General features: G+C 37.4%; 1 protein-coding gene across 4 annotated transcripts in view; it reads left to right on the top strand.

Annotated features, from left to right (window-relative positions):
- The window catches only part of Cdk13 (cyclin dependent kinase 13), a 95,398-nt gene that overhangs the window by 48,407 nt on the left and 25,362 nt on the right, over window positions 1-21,629 (top strand). For all 4 annotated transcript variants that reach the window (XM_051168075.1, XM_051168062.1, XM_051168083.1 and 1 more), the window contains exons 6-7: window positions 9,957-10,146; window positions 11,434-11,490. In XM_051168075.1, coding sequence (XP_051024032.1) covers window positions 9,957-10,146; window positions 11,434-11,490 — 247 coding nt within the window. The remainder of the gene's footprint in view (window positions 1-9,956; window positions 10,147-11,433; window positions 11,491-21,629) is intronic.

The following is a 21,629-nucleotide window of genomic DNA, read 5'->3' as shown; positions in this document are numbered from 1 at the left end:
CCTTGGCTGGTGCCATAGTTTGAGCAGGACCCCTGGGCCCAGATCCGGCTGAAGAGACCTTATTCTATAGTGCTAAGAATTCAATGTATTGTATTAGTTTTTTACATAGCTGCATTTAGACTGTTGAGTGGTTTACTAAAAATCATTCAGTATTTGGGACTTTCACAGAATACTTTTGTATTCTGTCATACAAGTAGAATTGCTTAGTTAAATGATAATAGCTAGTTCTTTCCATACTCATGATTACTTTTGCAAGAAAACTCATTCCAATTTTTAAGTCTCATAATAATATGTTGAGTACTCTGTTTACTGAAATGCATTGTAGTGCTGGTTTTTTTTTTTTTTTTTTTTTTTTTTTTGTCCATCTACTAAGAAAAATTATGCTTTTGCCCCTTTTATAAGATTTTTTTCATGTCTTGTATATGTGATAAGCATGGATGTATGTTGTTTATGTGTGTTTTGTGTGTGTCTACCATGTTTGCTGATACAAGTAGAGTCCAGAGGTTGCTGTGGGGTGTCTCCTTGATGGCTGCTCACCTTATGTGTTGAGGTGTGATCTCTCACCTGAGCCTGGAGTCACCCATTTGTCTTGTCTAGTTTGCAGCTTGCTCTGGGAATTGTCCTTTTTAAACACCAAGTGCTAGGAATTTTTTTTTTTTTTTTTTTTTTAAATGAGTGAGCACAGTATTAATGGCCATGCTGGGGATCTACACCTCAGTTCTCATGCCTGTGCAGTCAGTGCTTCACCTGCTGAGTGATCTAACCAGCCCCTTTACAGTTCTTCAGGTTGCCAGATCATTTTACTTTTTCATTGGGATTGTGCTGGTTAGTTTTTGTCAGCGTGATACAATCTAGGATTGCCTGTAATGAGGGAACCTTACATTTTCTCTACAGAGAGAATGCCTCCATCAGATGACCTGTAGGCTTGTGTAAGGGGCACTTTATTGATATGGGAGGGCCCAGAACACTGGGGACAATGCTGGGCAGCACTATCCTGAGGTGTGTCAGAAAGCAGGCTGAGCTGGAGAGTTGTCGTGGCACAACCCTTTAAGCACAGCACTAGGGAGGCAGAAGCAGGTGTGTCTCTGAGTTAGAGGTCAGACTGCTAAGGCTACACAGAGGAACTGTGTCTTTGAAAACTAAAGAGGAACAGCAAAGCCGGCTGAGCCAGCCTCTACCAACGGGCTAGTAAGCATTACTCGTCTGTGGTTTTTGCTCCGTTCCTGCCTTGGCTTCTCATGGTGATGGACTGTAGCCTGTAGCCAAATGAACCCCTTTCTCCCCAAGTTTCTTTAGGCCATATTCTTTATCAAGTAACAGAAAGCAAACAAAGGATTAGAGAAATCATTTTGTGTGTGTGTCATTGTTCTTTTTTCCCATTTGTTTTTTAATCTGATTATTCTTAACTTCCATTTCCTATGCCTTGTGGGATTTCCCTCCTTACTTTTTTTTTTTTTTTTTTTTTTTTCTGTGTGGAGATTGGTGGCAAAGGCACCCCATCTTTTGAACATCCAGAAGATCTCCTCCTAACTTACTGTATTGCTGGGAAGGACAAGCTTGGCCTTCTGATGGTCCTGCTTCCATCACTAGAGTGTTTGTTAGGATTGCACCCGGGCATCTGTTACCACACTTCGTTTTTTGATGGGCTGGAGGTCAGGCCAGCTTGGTAGGCAACATTCTACCACTCAGTGACACCCCTAGCTTGTCATGTATGTAGGCTTTTTTGTGTATCGTTTGTTTGCTTACTTTATTTTTTTCTAATTTGAATTATAAAGAAACATGCTGGTACTTAAACTGTTTTGACATGCTTGCTCTGTATGAAGCCCCTGAATTTTCTGGGCTCTTCTTTTTTACTGGCCCTTTTCTGTTGCATTTCCTGGTACCATCCTTGTTAATTGCTGTATCCTTGTATTTTAACTTCTGCAGAGTTAGTTCTTTTTCTTTTTTTCTTTAAAACATTGTAGTTATTTTCATATATTCATGGATATGAATTCTCAAACTTCCCAGTGGAAATTTGAATGGAATTACAATACTATGAGGGGCAAGGATCTATGAAAAGGTGTGTATAGGGGAGCCTCTAGCAAGGCTATCCCCAACTGAGGAGCTGCTCATGGCTGCTGAGGTGGAGTGAGTCAAGTTTCTTTGGTGTGTCCTAGGGTAGGTGGTCATGCTTCCACGCATGGTCATGCACCCTACTCATAGGGATAGGGTTGATTGGATGCAGTTGTTTAAAAATAAAGGATGTGAGTAGGATCTGGAGAGAGATTTGAGAATGAATATCATCTAAGTACCGAAGAACAAATAAAATACTGAAGGTGTGGATCATTGACAGGAATACTAATATAATGCTATAAAGTAAAAAAAAAAAAAAAATACCATAACTTTTTTTCATTATTTTTAATCCATCTACTGAATGCCATAAGATCCAGCTAAATTTGTAAAGCAAACAAAGTATTACTTTTACAGAAACATCAGAGAGTTATTAGCATCTTGCTTAATTTCAGTGCTCATATCATGGTAACAACTGTTCCTCTTCTGCCTGTCACATATTTTATTTTATTTTTTTCTGCTTCTCTAGTTTTATTATTATTATTATTACTATTATTATTATTTTATTAATTTATTCTTGTTACATCTCAATGGTTATCCCATTCCTTGTATCCTCCCATTCTTCCCTCCCTTCCATTTTCCCTTTATTTCCCTCCCCTATGACTGTTCCTAACTTTTAAAGAACTTTTAAGAACATGGTATGACTCCTTGAACATAATAAATATGTGATAGAATGGTTTTAAGTAAATAGTGCTTTTTAACTTACAGTTCTAATTTGGACTTTTCATGGTTACAAGATTGTTCTTTAAAATATTGCTTATAATAAACATTGTAGGCAAATTACAGATCTAAGGAATTATGAACTTTACCATGGCACATTACCACTGGGAAATGCTATAGAGCCATTAAAAACATGCCAAAGCTAAGATGAGAAAAATTGTTAAAACAATAGGCAAAGTTTAATAATAATATTTTTGGTAATATATTCTAGGACTACAAGGAAAGTTTTTTGGGGGGATGAGTATTATCTTCAGTGTAGCCAGTCTTAGTGGTGTGTGTGTGTGCATGTATGTGTGAAAACCACTTAATTTATCACCTCTAAACACATGGCATTTATTACTATCAGTGAACATATAGAATCAGGTAAAAATATTTTCTGTTAAAAATATAAATTTAAGTAAAAGTATTGAGAGCATTACTTTTAAAACTAATTGAATTACATAGATTTAGTTTGCGGAATTGAGTAATGTCATTATTGGGGTGTGGCCACCGGGCTGGAGTTCTGACAGTAACTGACTTTTGGGGTCCATAGGCCAGCTGCCACTAGAGTCCTCCTTCCCTTTTTTATATACTTTAATCTTTTTTTTTTTCTTTTTGACATTATAATTATGTAATTTCTCTCTTTAATTCCTGGCTTTTCATTAATAATTATTATATATATATTAACAATTACTACATATATATTCCTGAATACATGCTCAGTCTGTATGTTACTTGTTTGTGCATGTTTTTAGAGCTGACCATTTGGTACTGGGTAACCAGCTGGTGTGCTTTTCTGTGTACAGATTATTTCTCCAGCTCCTGGGATGCAGGCATGTTAGTGCAGCTTTATGGACATAGCCTTTGGCATTCCTAGGAGACAGAATCTCACAGCTGACTCTGTGTTCCTGTGACTCTTCCACAGGGGTCTCTGATGCTTAGGGAGTAAGTTGTAAATGTGTCCTTGGTACTGGGCACCACAGCTTTGCCTTTTGTTTGTAGTTTTCTGTGATAGTCTATATCTGTGGCAAAAAGAAGTTTCCTTGATATGGGGTAAAGACCACACCTATCGATGGGTATGAGAACCAGTATTTAGAATGTAGTTAGGCATTATGTTCATTTAGGAAAATGACAGTTGTGGGTTCTCCTCCAAGATTCATGACTTCATAGCTCCAGGTGGCTGACTGTGTTTCCACTAAACAGGCATTATATTTCTTATTTTTATTTTGTTTTGTTTTTAGTTTTTTGAGACAGGGTCTCTCTGTGTAGCCTTGGCTGTCCTGGACTTGCTTTGTAGACCAGGCTGGCCTCAAACTCACAGCAATCCACCTGCCTCTGCCTCCCGAGTGCTGGGATTAAAGGCGTGTGCCACCACCGCATGGCTCATTTGAGTTGGTCTTAGGTCTGATTGGAGACCTGTTGGTTACCAGCAAGATTTTGTGTGCCACCATTGCACCCTTAGAGTTATATTGCCATGCTGGTCTATGTTGTGGTTCAGACATTATACTTGGTTGCTTCTATCTTTTGTAAGCGTTCATGGTGTCTTCAGGTACCCTGAGGAACTCAGGGAGAAGGTTTTCAGGTCGTTTTTTCAGCTCAGGGCCTCTGGATCCTGCTTCTAAAGAGGTTAGTTTTCACCCATACACACTTACCTTTCACCTCTAGGGGGCAATAGCAACAGCCTGTAATGTTTTGGGAATATCTTGGACAACTCTGACCAACAACTCAGAGGGGGGCTTCACATGCCCTGTGTTGGGGGATTTTCTTAGGGGTCTGTGGCTCTTGCCTGCCTACATGGGGAGATTTGATTTAAATATATATGCTTTTACTTGCCAGTTTCTGTTTTTGTTTTTATTTTTATTTTTTGAGACAGGGTCTCACTATGTAGCTCTGGCTATCTTAGAACTCAAAGAGAGCCACCCTCTTCTGCCTCCAAAATGTCTGGGTTAAAGGCATACACCACTGCTTATGTTGTCATTCTATCTGAGTCTTATATTAACCAGTTCAACTTCAGAGTAATTTTATTGATACCTAGAAAGTAATCTGGTGGGACTTGTTATCAAGATAGTGTTAAATCTATACACCAAGCAAGGAAGAACTGATACTGATTGAGCCTACTATTTATGATAATGGATCATGTTTTTATTCATTTGAATTTGTAATTTATTCCATTAGATTTTGTAGTTTTCCCTGTGTGTGTGTTTGTGCTTGCCTGCCTGCCTGCCTGCCTACCTACCTACCTGTGGTTCTTCAGAGACAGGGTTTCTCTGTGTAGCCCTTACTGACCTACAACTCTGGATCAGATTAGCCTCAAACTCATAGATCTGCCTGCCTCTGCTTCCTGGGTGCTAGGATTAAAGGGATGGGCCAACCATGCCTAGCTCATGTTTTTAGTTTCAAATTCTGTTTGTTTATTATGTGCATATAGGAAAAAGTCTGTAGTTTTCTGTAATTGTGAGTATGTGTGAGGGATGTGTGGGTGTGTGTGGTGGGGGAGGCTTCTCGTACATAATATTTCTTCTCTTTTCCCTCTTTTCCTTTTTTAAAGCTTGAAAGAATGTTAACATATTGTGATTATTTTATGTTCTTGGATATTCTGCCTTTTTTGTTTCCCAAGACCAGGGTTTCTCTGTGTAGCCTTGGCTGTCCTGCACTCCTTTTGTAGACTAGGCTGGCTTTGAACTCACAGAGATCTACCTGCCTCCGCCTTCCTGAGTGCTGAGATTACAGGCCTGTACTACCATGCCTGCTTCTCATTTTTTTTTTTTTAATCCCAACCATCACCCTGCAATTCACTTTTGAATATTCATTCCTATTTACATATTTTTGTACTCAGTGATTCATTCTTTCCTTAGATGTGTTTGATATATTTGATGAACCTGTAGAAGATATATTCTTTCTTTCTTCTTAAAGCAGAATTGTTTTGTTTTTTTTCTTTGTTTTACAGGTGCTTTTTTAGAACAAAATATTTAGCATAGACAACCAAGAAGAGGAATAGAGCTTTTTACTTGATTGCCAAGATTAATAAAATTATTAATATATGTAAATATAAGCTTCAAACTATAGCACCTCTTTCTGTGTGTAATATGACATAATAATAGGACAACTATAAACCTTCCCTCCTTTGTTAAGCCCTTCGATGACTTACAAAGTATTCTCATGTGCTGACTTGATCCTGCATAAAAGGTGAGCAGAAAAGTCATCATTGTCCATATCACATAGCAAGCAGTGAATGTAAGTTGAAGTGGTTTTAGATCAATATGGGAAACTGAAAAGACATTCCTTATTTCTGTTACAAAACTGATTTAATTCTTAGACCATGTACACTTGTTTCAGCTACGTTCTTAGCATATTCATCATAGCTCATAAAAGTTCTAGATGAGATAATTCTAATACATTTGTTATTTTTACTTTTGATGTGTATGCTTATTGTGTTTTTCAGACTATGGTTTAATATACCTTGTGAATTTTCTTTGAAATCATAATTAATTAATGATAGAAGAATTACTGAAGTACAAAGGTATTTAGTGTAAGCTGTTAAGCCCACCTGGTTAGCTGTTTGGGCTATTTTTGATGTTTGCTATACTTGCTAGTATTTGAGGCTGAATTTTCCTCTCTTGTTTATGGCTTCTCTTGCTAGTTAGTTGTTTTTCTGTTTTTTTGCAGTGTGGTTTTTTTTTTTATGAAATAAATAGGGCCTGAATGTGCTTTTTTGATGCACTCTCTGGTCTTTCATCTATGAGCACTTTTAATGGTATGGAATGGGGGTAGAGTAACTATTTCTTTAGTCGTTAGCAAGCTTGTGTTCCAAGGTAGTGTGTTCATGAATCATGGCTGGTTTCTCTCTCCTTTAATTGAGATAGAGCAGCTAATGTGTGCTAGAGTTGAGGCATGCTTTGGTTAGTTAGTTGAAGGGCAAGTGGGCTCCCTGGGGTGGATAATCTCTGGGAAGAACTCTGAAGGACAAGCCTTGCTAAAAACAGGAAGCTTTGGGCCAGTGGTTCTTAACCTTCCTAATGCCGTGACCCTTTAGTATTTCCTAATGCTGTGACTCCAGCCACAAAGTTATTTTTGTTGCTAATTCATAACTATAATTTTGGCACTGTTACGAATTATAATGTGAAAATCTGTGTTTTCTGATGATCTTAGGTAACCCTTGTAAAAAGGTCATTCAGCTTCCAAAGGGGTTGAGACCTGTAGGGTCAGAAGCACTGCTCTAGCCATATTGTTATTACAACTCTTTCTCATTTTACTGGAGGCACAATGTGAAACAATTTTCCCCATGATCATTTTGATGTAGGGCTTCTAGTGATAAAAGTTTATCTGCCTGTTGCTCTAATTTAGAAAAGGTAGTCATGGTTATTTTCCTTTTATTATTTTGTGCTAGTGGCTGCTGATTAGGAGTGTTTTTCCTCATTCTCAGCATAAGGAATTCTTTTCAACAATTTGTTGTGAGTTTGTATGTGAGTGTATGTGTGCATACATATGTTTGCATATGGATGCCCCTGGAAGCCATACGAGGATGTAGCCCCTGGAACTGTAATTGCAGAAAGTTATGAGCCACTTGATATGGGTGTGTGGATTGAACTCAGGTCTTCTGCAAGAGAAACAAGGATGCTTAACCACTGATATACCCATTATCCATTATTATTATTTATTAGTAGTAGTAATATATTTTTCATCTTGCTATTTAATAAGTAGTTTGACCTTGCATTTGAGATTCTTCTGTCAGTGCTGAATTCTTCTATACCTAGTACATAACTCAGTGTAGCATATTGCTGAGATATTTATATTTATCTTATAATATTAGAAATATGATGCGGTTTTATACTTAAAAGCAATTTTAGACTAAGCCACAAGTGTTCAGTGGGCTATGTAATTTGAAATGAAACATATAAGTATTTATAGTCCCCCTCCAAAAACTTTGTTAGTATTACATACTCTAAAATTGTTTTGTTAAAGTGGCACATTGTTTTGATCTATACATTTGGAGTTGTAATGAGATTAAGCATCTTTAATGTTATTTTGGACATAGACATTCTTTTTAATATTGGAGGCTCCACTTGAACCTGATAAAGAACTGGCAATGACTTTGAACTTCTTATTGTGATTTTTGAAGAACTCCAAAGTGCTAGGATTACAGACATAAAACCATTGTGCCATCTGATGCCCGTTTGGTTTCTCATCCTGTGCTGTGGGTTGAGTTTCTTTTGTACTTGTTTATAAGGTCTTCTTTTATATCACAGACAGCATTTCCCAGTTGTCTTTCCCTCACTGGCTCTATACTGTCTTCCAGTGGCATTCTTAAGTCATTTAGTGGATTCTGTTAGTTACATTGTCATTACATTTTCTGTGATGTAACTCCTTTTCTCCCTGTGGATTATAATTTTATCTAAATGAGTTTTCTCAGTTACTTTTTCTTACTTATTTATAATTGAAATAACCATTTCCATAATTATTGGGTGAAGATTTGTAATTTGTTTTCTGGTGTGTATTTTGTCCCACACTCTTTCTTTAAGCATGACAGGGCATATTAATTTCTTGTAGGGCAAAGTGTGTATTTTCAATAGTGTTTGGACGATGATGTGATACAGTTTCTTCAAGGTGAATTTTATTTTGTCAAGTTAAGAGCCCACCTCTTCTCACTCAGTCAAAAGAATAAAATTGTATTAGGGAGTTTTCTATTTTTATCTTTAATTCTTGTTACTGTTTAGTTCTAGTCGTTTGTATTTTTTTGTTATTGTGGTATCATTAAAAACTTGTGAAAATATGTGTAGTGTGTACATGTGTTTGCGTATGTATGTGATGCAGGGACCCATGTGCCTGTGTGTTCATGTGGAGGCTGAGGTAGCATAAAGGCTGTCCTGCTATACTTACGTAATTATTCCCTGGAGATAGGTTCTCTTACTGAGTCTGAAGCTGGCCATCTCAGGTATGCTAGCTAGCTAGTGAGTATCCAGATCTTCCTGCCTTTGCCTCCAACACAGATTATAAATGATGACCACCATGCACAGCTTCTGCATGGAGATTTGAACTCTGGTTTTCATGCTTGTGTAGCTAACACCCTTAGCCACTATGCCATCTCCCCAACCTTTAAAACCTCCTTTTGATAAATTGTAGTTGTGTGTATAGTCTTGTTTTTTGTGTGCAGGAAAAGAATCAAGGCTTTTCTCTAATCCAACGATTTCTCTCTGTATTCTTTTAGATTTTTAGGAAGATAGTCGTCTCATCTACCATTAACTAATTATAGTTTCCTTCTGAGTATAACTTTCATCATTAAGTTTTGCATGTTAACATCTGCACAGAATTAATGACCATGAAGATTTTCGTCTTCTCCAATGCCTAGCACTTTGCTATTAAATATGCCACTGGTTATTGTCCTCACAGACACACTATAATAAGCCTTTAGACATTATCCTTGTATTGCATCATTGGTGAAAGTTAGGAGCTGATTGTGAGCTGTGTTGGGCGTCATCGTTGGCTCGGTACTGGCTTTTCTCTGTTTTCTTGCTTCAGTTTTCTAAGACAGAGTTTCTCTATGTAGCTGTTGCTTTCCTGGAACCCACTTTGTAAAGCTTTACTTGATTGTGATATTTCTTTATTTAGATTCAGTTTTATATGTTTTCTTTAAGAGTTTTAAATACTGAACACTACTTGTATATAGTAAAGTTGTAATTTTTATGCTTTCAAATATAGACTTACATAAACAAATATTTGGTGAAATCTTAATAGAAACCAAAAATGACTTTGGTCTGTTCGGGCTCACATTCTTATATTAAAAGTAATACTTTCAACAACTTTTAAACTTACTTTGAGCAATACAAATTTTATTCAATCTCTACTGAAAACAAGTTGTCCGATATAGGGAAGAATTATCAGATCAAAAACTGTAAAATGTAGAAATTAACAGAGTTGCTTGTTGTATGCCATAATGGCTTTCTCTAGACTTCATTTTCTTGAGTTTTGTTTTTTTTTTTTTTGATACGAATGTTCTGAGAGAATAAAGGAGTCTTACAGGTAAGCGACAAAGTACCTACTAGTTTCAAGGGCTGTCTCCATCATACTGTGTTTTATTTAAAAATATTCTGACCCTCTAGATAGATTGTAGGATTAAAAGTCTTTAATATATTACTTGTTCTCATTCTCAGGTGCATTTTACCTGGTGTTTGAATATATGGACCATGATCTGATGGGGCTACTGGAATCAGGCTTGGTTCATTTTAATGAAAACCATATAAAATCTTTTATGAGACAGCTCATGGAAGGCCTGGATTATTGCCATAAGAAGAACTTTTTGCATAGAGATATTAAATGTTCAAATATCCTTCTAAATAATAGGTATGGATATGAGATTTGTGTTTAAAATGTTAATGTAATATATAATGTCTTATAAATTCAGCTTATTCCTTCAAATTCCATGGGTAACAAACAACAGTCAGCTAGTGTTGCCTCTCAGTTGTCCTTCAGGAGCTCAGGAAAGGGTTGTAATGTACTGTGTGCTTTTGTTTGATACTTTTCCAGGTATTGTGTAGTGAGTCTAATAACGACTAATAAGATTTTAACTTCTTACTTTTTGTTTGTAAGCAGTCTTCAAATTAAAAAAGAAATTCATGTTTTTATTTATGTGTACTGGTGTTCTGCTTGCATGTGTGTCTGTGCACAGCACAAGTACAGTGTCTCTGCAAGAGGGAGTTGGGTGCTTTGGAATTGGAGTTACAGATGTTTGTTAGTTACCATGTGGGTGCTGTGAACTGAACCCCAGTTTTCTGAAAGAGCAGACAGTATTCTTAGCTTCTGAGTCATTTCTTTATCCTTATCCCCACCTCCAAGCATTAATTTTTTTCACATGTACTTCTAAGTTTGTTTATAAGGCTTATGGTTAATATTTTCAGAACAGCATAGTTCTAGTATTTTGCTTTTACTTAGAACTCTTTTTAAAGTTTGAATGAAACATGTATTACTTGGTTTTAAAGCCTTTTTAAGAGCTAGACAATTAAACATAAAGTCCAGACACTGTGACTTAGTTCTTGAGCACTCCCTGCTTGCACCCATACCCAGGTGTCACTGGGGTACTTTGCCACGTGGGAACTGAAGCCGCACCTGAGACACTGCTACGCCAGCACCGCTAAAATAATAACAGTGCGCTCTTTCTAGACTGCCGCACTGCTGCATCCTTTTAATAGAGCCTAGGGATCTAAGGCCCTTCATAAAATAAGGTATTATTTGTCTAGATTATTTAAGATGTCTATGGTTTATAAATAGTTGGTACACTACTGTGTATGAAATTAACACACATATCTGTACATCTTCAGGACAATATAGTCCCTCCAATAGTTTGGATATATAGCTGTCTGAATCTGAAAATTAAGAACTTACAGATATGGATAATTGAATGGATTCATAATGACAACAACAAGAAGAAACTACCCAAAACAAAATGCTAATTGTTACATTTTATAATTAACAACGACTAACCTTGCCTGTAGTATTAGCATTACTGTGAAAAAATTGATGTGTGGTTTTGTTTTTAATGTGTTTTCATTAAGCCCTAGGAATAGAACGTAAGTATACCATCAGATTCATGGTAGAGTAATGCTTTTTTAAATTTTGTCTTATTTCTACCAGAGGACAGATAAAACTTGCAGATTTTGGACTTGCTCGTTTATATAGCTCAGAAGAAAGGTAAGAGTACTTTGAAACAAATTACTGTAAGCACTGTATTCAGTTTTAGAAGTTATATTAAGAATATTGGTTTATTTTTATAATTTTATTTTATGTGTATGAGTCTTTGGGCACCTGTATGTGTTTGCACTACATGTATGTCTTGTATCCGTGGAGTTAGAAGAGGGCCTTTGGATCCCTGAAACTGCAGAGGGTTGTGAACTGCCATGTAGGTGCTGGGAACTGAGCTTAGGTTGTCTGGAAAAGCCACAACACAGACATTTACATTTCTTCAATAATAAAGAAAAAAAATCTCTGTTGGCTGTTTTAGTGTTATAATTTTGTATTCAGTTTCAAAATAAATTTTATTTTTAAATGGTGGATAAGTTACAGTTTTTATTAAAATGTATCACTTTACATATGACTTCAATGAGCTTAACTACTACTTAAAATTTTAGTGTAGATCTAGACAGTAAAGTTCTTAGTTGTGCATTTAATAATAAAGTTGGATATGTGCTTTATGAATACTACATTTAAACTCTAAAACTTTGATTTATTATTTTAGACTTTACCCTTTTTGTTTTTGTTTCTTTTATTATTAATTTATTCAAATTACATCTCAGTTGTTAGCCCATCCCTTGTATCCTCCCATTCCTCCTTCCCTCCCGCTTTCCCCCCTATTCCCCTCCCCTATGTCTGTGACTGAGGGGGACCTCCTCCCCCTGTATATGCTCATAAGGTATCGAGTCTCTTCTTGGTGACCTATTATCCTTCCTCTGAGTGCCACCAGGTGTCCCCATCCAAGGGTCAAATATGGGGCACCAGAGTTTGTGTGAAAGTCAGCTCTCCTTCTCCACTTAACAGTGGAGAATGTCCTGTCCGTCGGCTAGTCTGGGTAGGGGTTCGAAGTTTACTGCCTATATTTTCTTTGGCTGGTGCCATAATTTGAGGAGGACCCCAGGGCCCAGACCTGCCTGTAGTTTTCCAGGACCCTCTGGATCCTTCTATTTCCTCATTCTCCCAGGCTTCTCACACCTAAAGTCTCGATAGGATGTCCTCCCCTCTGACCCACTTTCCTGGTAGGTAAAGTTTTCCATGGGGACGTACCCCTTGGACTAGTGTCTCGATATAAGTGAGTATATACCATTTAACTCTTTTTGCTTCTGGGTGAACTCACTCATTATGATAATTTCTAGTTCAATCCATTTGTCCACAGATTTCGGAAATTCCTTGTTTTTAATAGCTGAGTAGTATTCCATAGTGTAAATGTACCACAGTTTCTTTATCCATTCTTCTACTGAGGGACATGTAGGCTGTTTCCATGTTCTGGCTATTATGAATAAGGCAGCTACTTATATCTACAGTAGTCTCTTTTTCCCAACTCCCTGGAACTATTTAAACAAGCAATGGTGAGGAAATTCAGTGTTTAAGATAGAGACAGATGAGCTTCTCTGGCTAAAGTTGGGGTGTGTATCTGACTGGCTCCCTCTGTGTCTGGTGGTAAAGAAATAGGACTCTTATAGAATTAATACAGATTTCAAAATAAGATTTTTTGTCCAAATAATGATTTTATGTAAATAAGCTATGCATTGATTGGGTTTAATAAATGTAGTCAGTATAGCCCATTTCTTTCCTTCTTTTATTTATATATTTGTTTATTTAAAAATTCAATGTGAATTAACTGATGTTATCCTTTTTTAAAGTTATTTTGTAATTGGTGATTAAAATTATATTGTATATAATACGTTGTTTTGAACTATGTACAACTGTAAAATGGCAAAAGCAGGCTAATTAATATCTTGTGTCAGATTTTTTTTTTTAAAATTGGTCGTAGGAACACTTAAAATCTCTTAATTTCAAGAAGATACTGGATTATTAGGTTCATCAAGTTGTTTGATAAACATTTTGAACTTACTCCTCTCATCTAACTGCAAATTTTGTACCAGTTCCCAGTCTTCAACACAAAACTGTTGGCAACTACCACTTTTGCTTGGCCCTTTTTAGCTTATGTACAGAAATGAGATCCTGTGGTCTGTCTTGTGTTCTGAGCCCTTATAACGTAATGTCCTTTAGGTTTATCATGTTGGTGCAGTATGGAACAACACAGTATGTATTAGATTTTTTTTCATATACTCTTTTTGGTCATAGTCCTTCTACTCCCCCAAACTCCCAGATCCTGTCACCTCCCTGTCCACCCAATTCATGGTGTGCTAATGTGCACAGGCCTTACTTTCTTCAGCAGTTCTTCAGTTGTTGGACACATTCAGGTGTGTCTTTGTTGTTGTGAAGGACTGAATGGCAGAATCAAGGTGTTACAGAGGTCAGGTTTTCAACCCTTTTATTTTTGTTTTAAGACAGAGTTTTGCTATGTAACCAAGGCTGGTCTTGAACTCAGTAACTCAAGTACTTCTGCTTCTAAAGTGTTGAAATTAAAGATGTGTGCCTCTATGCCTGCCTTTAATTTTTAAAATATTTCATAGTAATATATCTTTTGGTAGAATTTGCCAAGATAATGGCAAATGTTACATAATCTAAACTGTCACTTGAATAATAATTTTTAAAATTTCTAAATAATCTGCTTTTTTGTAAGGGGGGCACATTTTGGTTAATTAGGAATTCTATTTTCTTAAACCCATGATATTTCACTGCAGTTACATTGTCCTTGGCACAACTGATCTGCCATACTTGAATGTGAATCCCTTTTTTGGTTATGCTTATTTATATTGGGCTATACCTAATTAATTAACCTTTTTTCCTCATTGTACTCTTTGTTTTGATTATGTAAAAGGGATTTTCAGGCGGTGTCCTAGAGTCCCATTTCCCACCACCTCCCTGGGAATCTCACCTGTGCTGTCGCTCACTACAGATCTAAGTTTCCAAGGCTGACATATGCTGCATGTATATGACATGTGCTGTTTGTCTTTGAAACTATACACACACGCGTGCGCACAAACACACACACACACACGCGCCACTCACATGTGTGCTGTTTGTCTTTGAAACTATACACACACGCGTGCGCACACACACACGCACGCACGCCACTCACATGTGTGCTGTTTGTCTTTGAAACTATACACACACGGGTGCGCACACACACACACACGCACGCCACTCACATGTGTGCTGTTTGTCTTTGAAAACTATACACACACGCGTGCGCACACACACACACACGCACGCCACTCACATGTGTGCTGTTTGTCTTTGAAACTATACACACACGGGTGCGCACACACACACACACACGCATGCCACTCACATGTGTGCTGTTTGTCTTTGAAACTATACACACACGCGTGCGCACACACACACACACGCCACTCACATGTGTGCTGTTTGTCTTTGAAACTATACACACACGCGTGCGCACACACACACACACGCACGCCACTCACATGTGTGCTGTTTGTCTTTGAAACTATACACACACGCGTGCGCACACACACACACACGCACGCCACTCACATGTGTGCTGTTTATCTTTGAAACTATACACACGCGCGTGCGCACACACACACACACGCCACTCACATGTGTGCTGTTTGTCTTTGAAACTATACACACACGCGTGCGCACACGCACGCACGCACGCCACTCACATATGTGCTGTTTATCTTGAAACTGTGTATGTGTGCATACGCATGCACACACGTGTGTGTATGGGTTTGGTTTCTAGCAATCACTTGACACCTCTGTACCATCTGTAACTCCAGTTCCAGGGTATCCTAATGCCATCATCTGGTTCAGGGGGCACTAGCCACACAAATGGAACATATATGATATAGAAAATGTAGGCAAGGACTCATACACTCAAAATAATAAAGAAAATATTTTTTTTGAGCCCAAATCCTGGGCTCAAAGTTTTGGTTAGTGGTAGAGCACCTCTCTAGCATGTTTGAGGCTGTGGGTCCAACCCACAGAACTACCAAGACCAAAATGCTGCAAAGTTGTGACTTACAAAGTACTCAAATAAATGAACACACACACACACACACACACACACACACACACACACATCTATTATGCTTGTTGCCAGTAGTATCAAAATAAAACTACCTTAAATAGTAATCAAAATCTGCTGTATTTCTCTGTGATCCTATCATAGAGGGAAGGGGGAAAAGTTGTTTTATTTTTATTTACTCAATTTACATCCTGATGGCAGACCCCTCTCCTCCCAATCCCCCTCTTGTACACCTCTCTGACCATCCTCCTCTCTCCTCAGAGAACGAGGAGGTCCCCCATAGGTACCAGCCCACACTGGCACATAAAGTCACTGCAGAATGAGGCACTTCCTCTCACCCTGAGGCCAGACAAGGCAGCCTGGTTAAGGGAGTGGAATCCAAAGGCAGGCATTATAGTCAGAGAGGGCCCCACCTCCAGTTGCTGGGGGATCCCCATGAAGCTCAAACTGCACATCTGTATATATGTACAAGCTGCCTAGGACCAGTCCATTCATCCTCTTTGGTTGGTTCAGTCTCTGTGAGCCTTCATAAGCCCAGGTTAGTTGACTCTGTTGGTCTTCCTGTAGAATCCTTGACTCGTTTGCCTCCCACAATTGTTCGCACAACTCTTCCATGTGACTTCTCAAAGCTCTGTTAATGTTTGGCTGTGCGTCTCTTCATTTGTTTCCATCAGCTGCTGGGTGAAGTCTCTCGGGAGAGTTATGCTAGGCCCCTGTCTACAAGCATAGCAGGATAACATTCAGAGTGTCAGGGATTGGTTCTCCAGTCGGTTGTGTCTCAGGTAGGGCCAGTCTTTAGAAAAGGATTTTAAGTTTCACTAACAGATGCTTCCCAGGCAGAGCATATTAAAAAGCAACATTGCCATCTAGTGGCTATTTCTGTCTTGCCATTTGTTCAGGGACTTGGAGAAATCATTCAGCATTATGGCTCATTGTCCTTAAATCTAGAATTATTGTCATTTTAGAGATGGAAACAATATTTTTTTATAAGATGTCAAATTTACTTTGGGAGATGGGGATCCTGACCTGCAAAATTGTCCTAGTGTGCTTCACAGAACTTTGGGGTTCCCTGGTAATGCTGAGGATCTTCTGGGAGGCTGGCAACAAGACTAATTATGACAGTAAGACAACAAAATACTGTGTAACAGTAAATAATTTATTTCAACGGTCTTCACAAATGAATATTATTCAGGTTGATGACTTAATTTTAAAATCACAATGAAATTGCAACTCTTTTTTCCTCATCATACTCTCTGTTTTGATTGGAAATGGAAAAGGCATCTAAATTTTCAGGCAGTGTCCTGCTGTCCCATTTCCCACCACCTCCCTTGGAATCTCACCCATGTTGTCACTTACTACAAATCTAAATTTCCAGTGTTGATATTTTTTCATGTTATCAAGCATGCGTGTTTGTTGAATATCTCCAGGAACGTGATCTGCATGTCTTAAATTAAGCCATGTTACTTTGCCTTGTTTACCATGCTTTAAAAAAAAAAAAAAAAATACTATGTTTTTTTAATTATCTGTTTTCACAGATACATATCAACCATACATATCCTTCTAAAGAATCTTCCCTCCTTTTAGGCACTTTGTTTTCATGTTGTTCTTTACTCCCATCTCTAGCCACTCTATTATAGCCATGCCTCCGGAGTAGCATTGTTGAACCAATTTCCTAAACACACGATGTTCTGAAAAACCTGTGAATTTACATAAATTGCTTTTCTTTCACGTGCATTTATATTTCCCATATTTTCATTTTGAAAAATGTAGTATTTCAAGTGCTCAATGCAGGTATAAACATCTTATGAAATCTGCCAGAAAACCCACAGGTATCACTGTTTGAATCTTCTTTCATGGGCTTTTTATAGTCACATTATTGTTTTGTGAGTATAGTGCTTTGGCACATTATTATAATTTATAACTGTTATTTCTGGACACTACAGAACTACAACCATGGTTATTTGTTTGGTCTAAGCATCAGTTAATGCTTAGCACAGGACCTAATTTACTTTGAATTGTTTAAATAACATGGGGGGGGGGGTTAAAGGAAGAAGCTAAAAAGATCTTTATATGTTGAATTATTTTTAGGTAGCCAGCCTCATGACAATTATTGGAAGAGAAGGTCCTCTAAGATGGGTGGAATAGGTATCTTTATTTTCGACAAGTTAAAATACAAGGGCTTTTGTTTGTTCACACTGCCAGTCTCCAATAGAACTAGGAAGTAAATCTGGGGTTTGGGCCAGGAATACTGTTTTCTGTCGTGCTTCCTGGTTAAGCCCTTGGATCATACCTTGATCTTGTGAGAGTATCTTCCAGGTAGAGAGCAGGAGGGCCCTTACAAGGCTTCGTTAAAGGGTACCATTAGAATAACAATTTTTTTGTACTTACTTTTATAGTAAAGGGTTTGCTGAATTTATTTTGCTTATATGAGTGTGTGTTTGCAGTTTTGCACGTGTACTATGTGCAGTACCCAGAGAGGTTAGAAGACAGTGTTGGGAACCCTAGAATTGTAGTTAAAGATGGCTGTGTGCTGCCATGTGGATGCTGGGAATTGGACCTTGGTTCTCTGAAGAGCAGCCAGTGCTCTTCACCAGTGGGTCATCTCCAGCACCACATTTTCCAGTTTGGGGCTTCGTCCTCCCAATTCTCCAGTCATACGTGTTTTAACTTTAGTTTTCTAGAAGTGAATTGACAAATTACTGAATTTTTCTTTATTTCCGTAGTCATGTTCAGTTCTATCGTATTTAGATAGTGTCAGAGCTCCCTTAAATACCAAACTTGGAAGATAAAACTGAAAAAAACTATTTTTGGTAATTACATTAAGGTAAAGGCTTTTAAAGGGGTATTTTGTTGTTGTTGCTTTGTTACTCACCTTCTAGATACTGGTTCCCTTATTGATAAAATGATAGTGTCATCTGCCTTTTCAAAAACTGATAACAGAGGCCAGAGAATAGTTTGGTATAAAGTACTTACCCAGAGTGGTCACGGTACTGGGGTCAATTTCTAGTACCATAAAACAAACCCAAAGCCATCAGTGATTTCCAGATGAAGATACTTAATAGAAAGCAACATTCAGAGTCACTGACTTTAGCTCCTTATTTCTAAAGTATGTATAAAATTTAGTTCTGCCACCTGAAAATAAGCACTTATTGGAATTAACTGCTCTAAATTAATGACAGAAGGAGTTTGTATGTGTGTCTGTCTTTAACTAGATTATGCAGTTTGTTGCTTAGACTTTAATTATGGAAATAGATGGAGATAGTTCATTTTATATTATCAGATTTTCCTTTTTAATAAGTGTATAAATGCATACAACTAAAACCCTATTTTTTTCAGTGCTGTATCTTCAATAAAGTGCTAATCTAATTTTTGTAAAAAGACAGGATTGTCTCTTTTCAGAAGTAGGATTTTTCTTTTTATCCATGAAGAAAAATATATGTGTTGTCTTTACTTTTCTAATTCTTCCTATGGTGGAAACAAGATCTGTTATCTTTAGGGTAGTGACAACAGGTAACCAAACTGAAAAATTGAAAGGCTAATTTTTTGAAGATTCTGATTTTCCAGTTTTGTTTTGTTTTGTTTTGTTTTGTTTGCATTTGAATTATCTCTTCAAATTGAAACAACACTTTGAGGTTTTTTTTTTAATTTCAGTTCTTTTTATTTATAAACATAATTTCAATATCATTTATTTTTATCTTTACCTTTGTAAATATAACAACCTAATCATAACATGGAACGTTTCCTTAATAATACTATATAGACTGTTATTGAGTGATATTATGGTTTGTGAAATTGGCTTCAGTGCCCTCCTAGCTTTCCTTATGTTGGAATTTGTATTATGATTAAAGTCCTTCTGTCATCATACATTCTCAGTGTTTGCTTTTTTTCTCATTAAATAGTAAAATGAAAAATGTGGGGTATGGTAGCCTTTTTCAGAGGAGCAGAGACAGGAGCAGACCAGAACACCAGCTAACTTTTTTTTTTTTTTAAGTTGGTTGTTAGGGTGTATATAGTGCAGGCTAGCCTTGAACTGAACGTATTCCTGTGTCTCAGCATACTGAGTGCTAGGATTTCAGGAATGTTTCAGCAATATATTTTGTTAAAAGAGTTTATTTAAAATATTAAAGTGCCATTAACTTCTTCAAAGGTTTCTTGCTGTCTTCACCCCACTTGGTTTCTGTCTCCCTGCTCTAGAAAATATACAGTTGCCAGCCATTTCAGGGAGCTAAAGATTCAGTGTGGTTGGTAATAATGCCTTTTATGGGCCTTGTGTGAATGGTGACTAGAAGCAGTGTGCCTTGATACGATGTTTTAAAACTCATTTGACTGCTTTGAAAGGTGAAGTAAGCCTTGAAAATATGGAAGAAAGAACAGTTGACTAGGAGTTGTCACACTAAATTTGGATTAAAAATTATTGTGTCAAAGAACTATGTATTAGAGATGAATTATGTCATTACATATTTCTACTGTAGAAAAGTTAGAAACTATTGCTTGTTGTGAAAAATCTGTCTCCATCCTGCCTACGAGGTTTCTGCCTAAGTAGCTGGATATATTTGTGATTAGGAGAGGCAAAACTGTTATATTTAGTAATGGCTTAAAGTATTATGATTTCTCACTTACAATATTAAGTGATTGTTGCTTACTTAGTGCAACGTTAATATTTAACTGCAGCATCAGTTCAAATGATGGCTGTTTTATATCGTCATCCAGAAAACTTGGGAGATTTGCTATCATGTACACATGCCTTCCAAGGCTTTTGCCAAAAACATGAAGGGAAGGGTGGTATTAAGAGGCGTGTGCCTAGACACGGCTCAGCACATGTATTCCTATCCCAGTGGCAAGCACTGGTCACATGGCCATGCCTCAGTGCAGTGAGGATGAGAAGTGTCATGTAGGTAGCAGGGCAGCTGCTGTAGAAGAAAAGAGCAAGGCCTGGAGGACAGCTGTTCCACCACAAGTAGTGCTCTTTGCTGAGACAGGAAACAGGAAGAGTAAAGCAATTTTCAGCAGAAGGTAACAAATTTATTTTTGAATGCTATGATGTAGGTTCTAATGAGTACTTAAAAACTTGCACGATTAGCTGGATGTGGTGGTTGGTGCATGCCTGAAATCCAAGCACTTGGGGAGGCAGAGGTAGGCGGATTTCTGAGTTCAAGGCCAGCCTGGTCTACAAAGCGAGTCTAGGATAGCCAAAAGCTACAAAGAAAAATCCTGTCTCATAAAACAACTTGCACATATAAGAGTAGACAAGTGGTCTTAGTAAGATGACAGCATCTATTGGGAAATGAGTTTTATTCTTCAATATATAGCATTATGTTGCAGAAATTAAAAAACTATATTCTTTACAAGGTGAAAGGGAGTGTGAAAGTGTGAAGGCAAAAGAAAAGAAAGGCCATTAGAAAAATGTTTGCACTTAGTGTTAAGTAGTTGTAGCATGCTAGTCAGTTAAAAGTATACACATGCTCTTACTCTGACATATGTATCCAATGGCAGACCAAATCCCCATCTGATTCACTTAGTGGGTGGAAGTTGTGCTACAACGTAAATAAAATAATGACTATAGAACTCGGGCATTAGTCACAGTGGCTGGAGGAGTTTTCGATAGGATGGTTAGAATAGTAGTCTTTGTGAAGAAGAAAATTGGAATCAGATCTGAGGGTGAGGAAAGAAAATTTAATGAAGACCCAGGCAAAGAATATTCCAATAGAAGGATTTAAGTTAATAGAGAAGAAATACGTTAGATACTGAAATTTATCCAGAAATTTGGGCCCAACAAGACAGGAAAGATGTTTACTTCAAGTTTGACAAATACAAATAGCCAAACCACTCTGAATGTAACATTTATAGAACTCATGATTGTCTGTGGTTCTCCCTGCTGTATGTAGTTTGTTTTATGCATGTGTAATAAAATAAATGTATGAGAGAGGGGGACAAGGGGGAGAGAAGAGGAAGAAGTTCAGCTGCTGCTTAAGCACCCTGGATTTAAGAGTTTGAAATTCTACAGTAGGGTCACAGGAATAAGACCCCTTGGTATACAGGCTTATTACAAGGCCAAAGTAAGTTTTATTTATTTGCAGTGGCATATGCCCTGGTTTTCTTTTTAAAACAAAATGTTTTTAAAAAGTTGGGAGGTAAAAGCACTATAGAGGAAACTAATAACTATACTGTTGAAGTAGTACCAGTAAACAGATTTGGG

Source organism: Acomys russatus, chromosome 3 (genome assembly GCF_903995435.1).
Source record: "Acomys russatus chromosome 3, mAcoRus1.1, whole genome shotgun sequence".
NCBI classification, from domain to species: Eukaryota; Metazoa; Chordata; class Mammalia; order Rodentia; family Muridae; genus Acomys; species Acomys russatus.
This window is presented reverse-complemented; position numbering and strand designations above follow the sequence as displayed.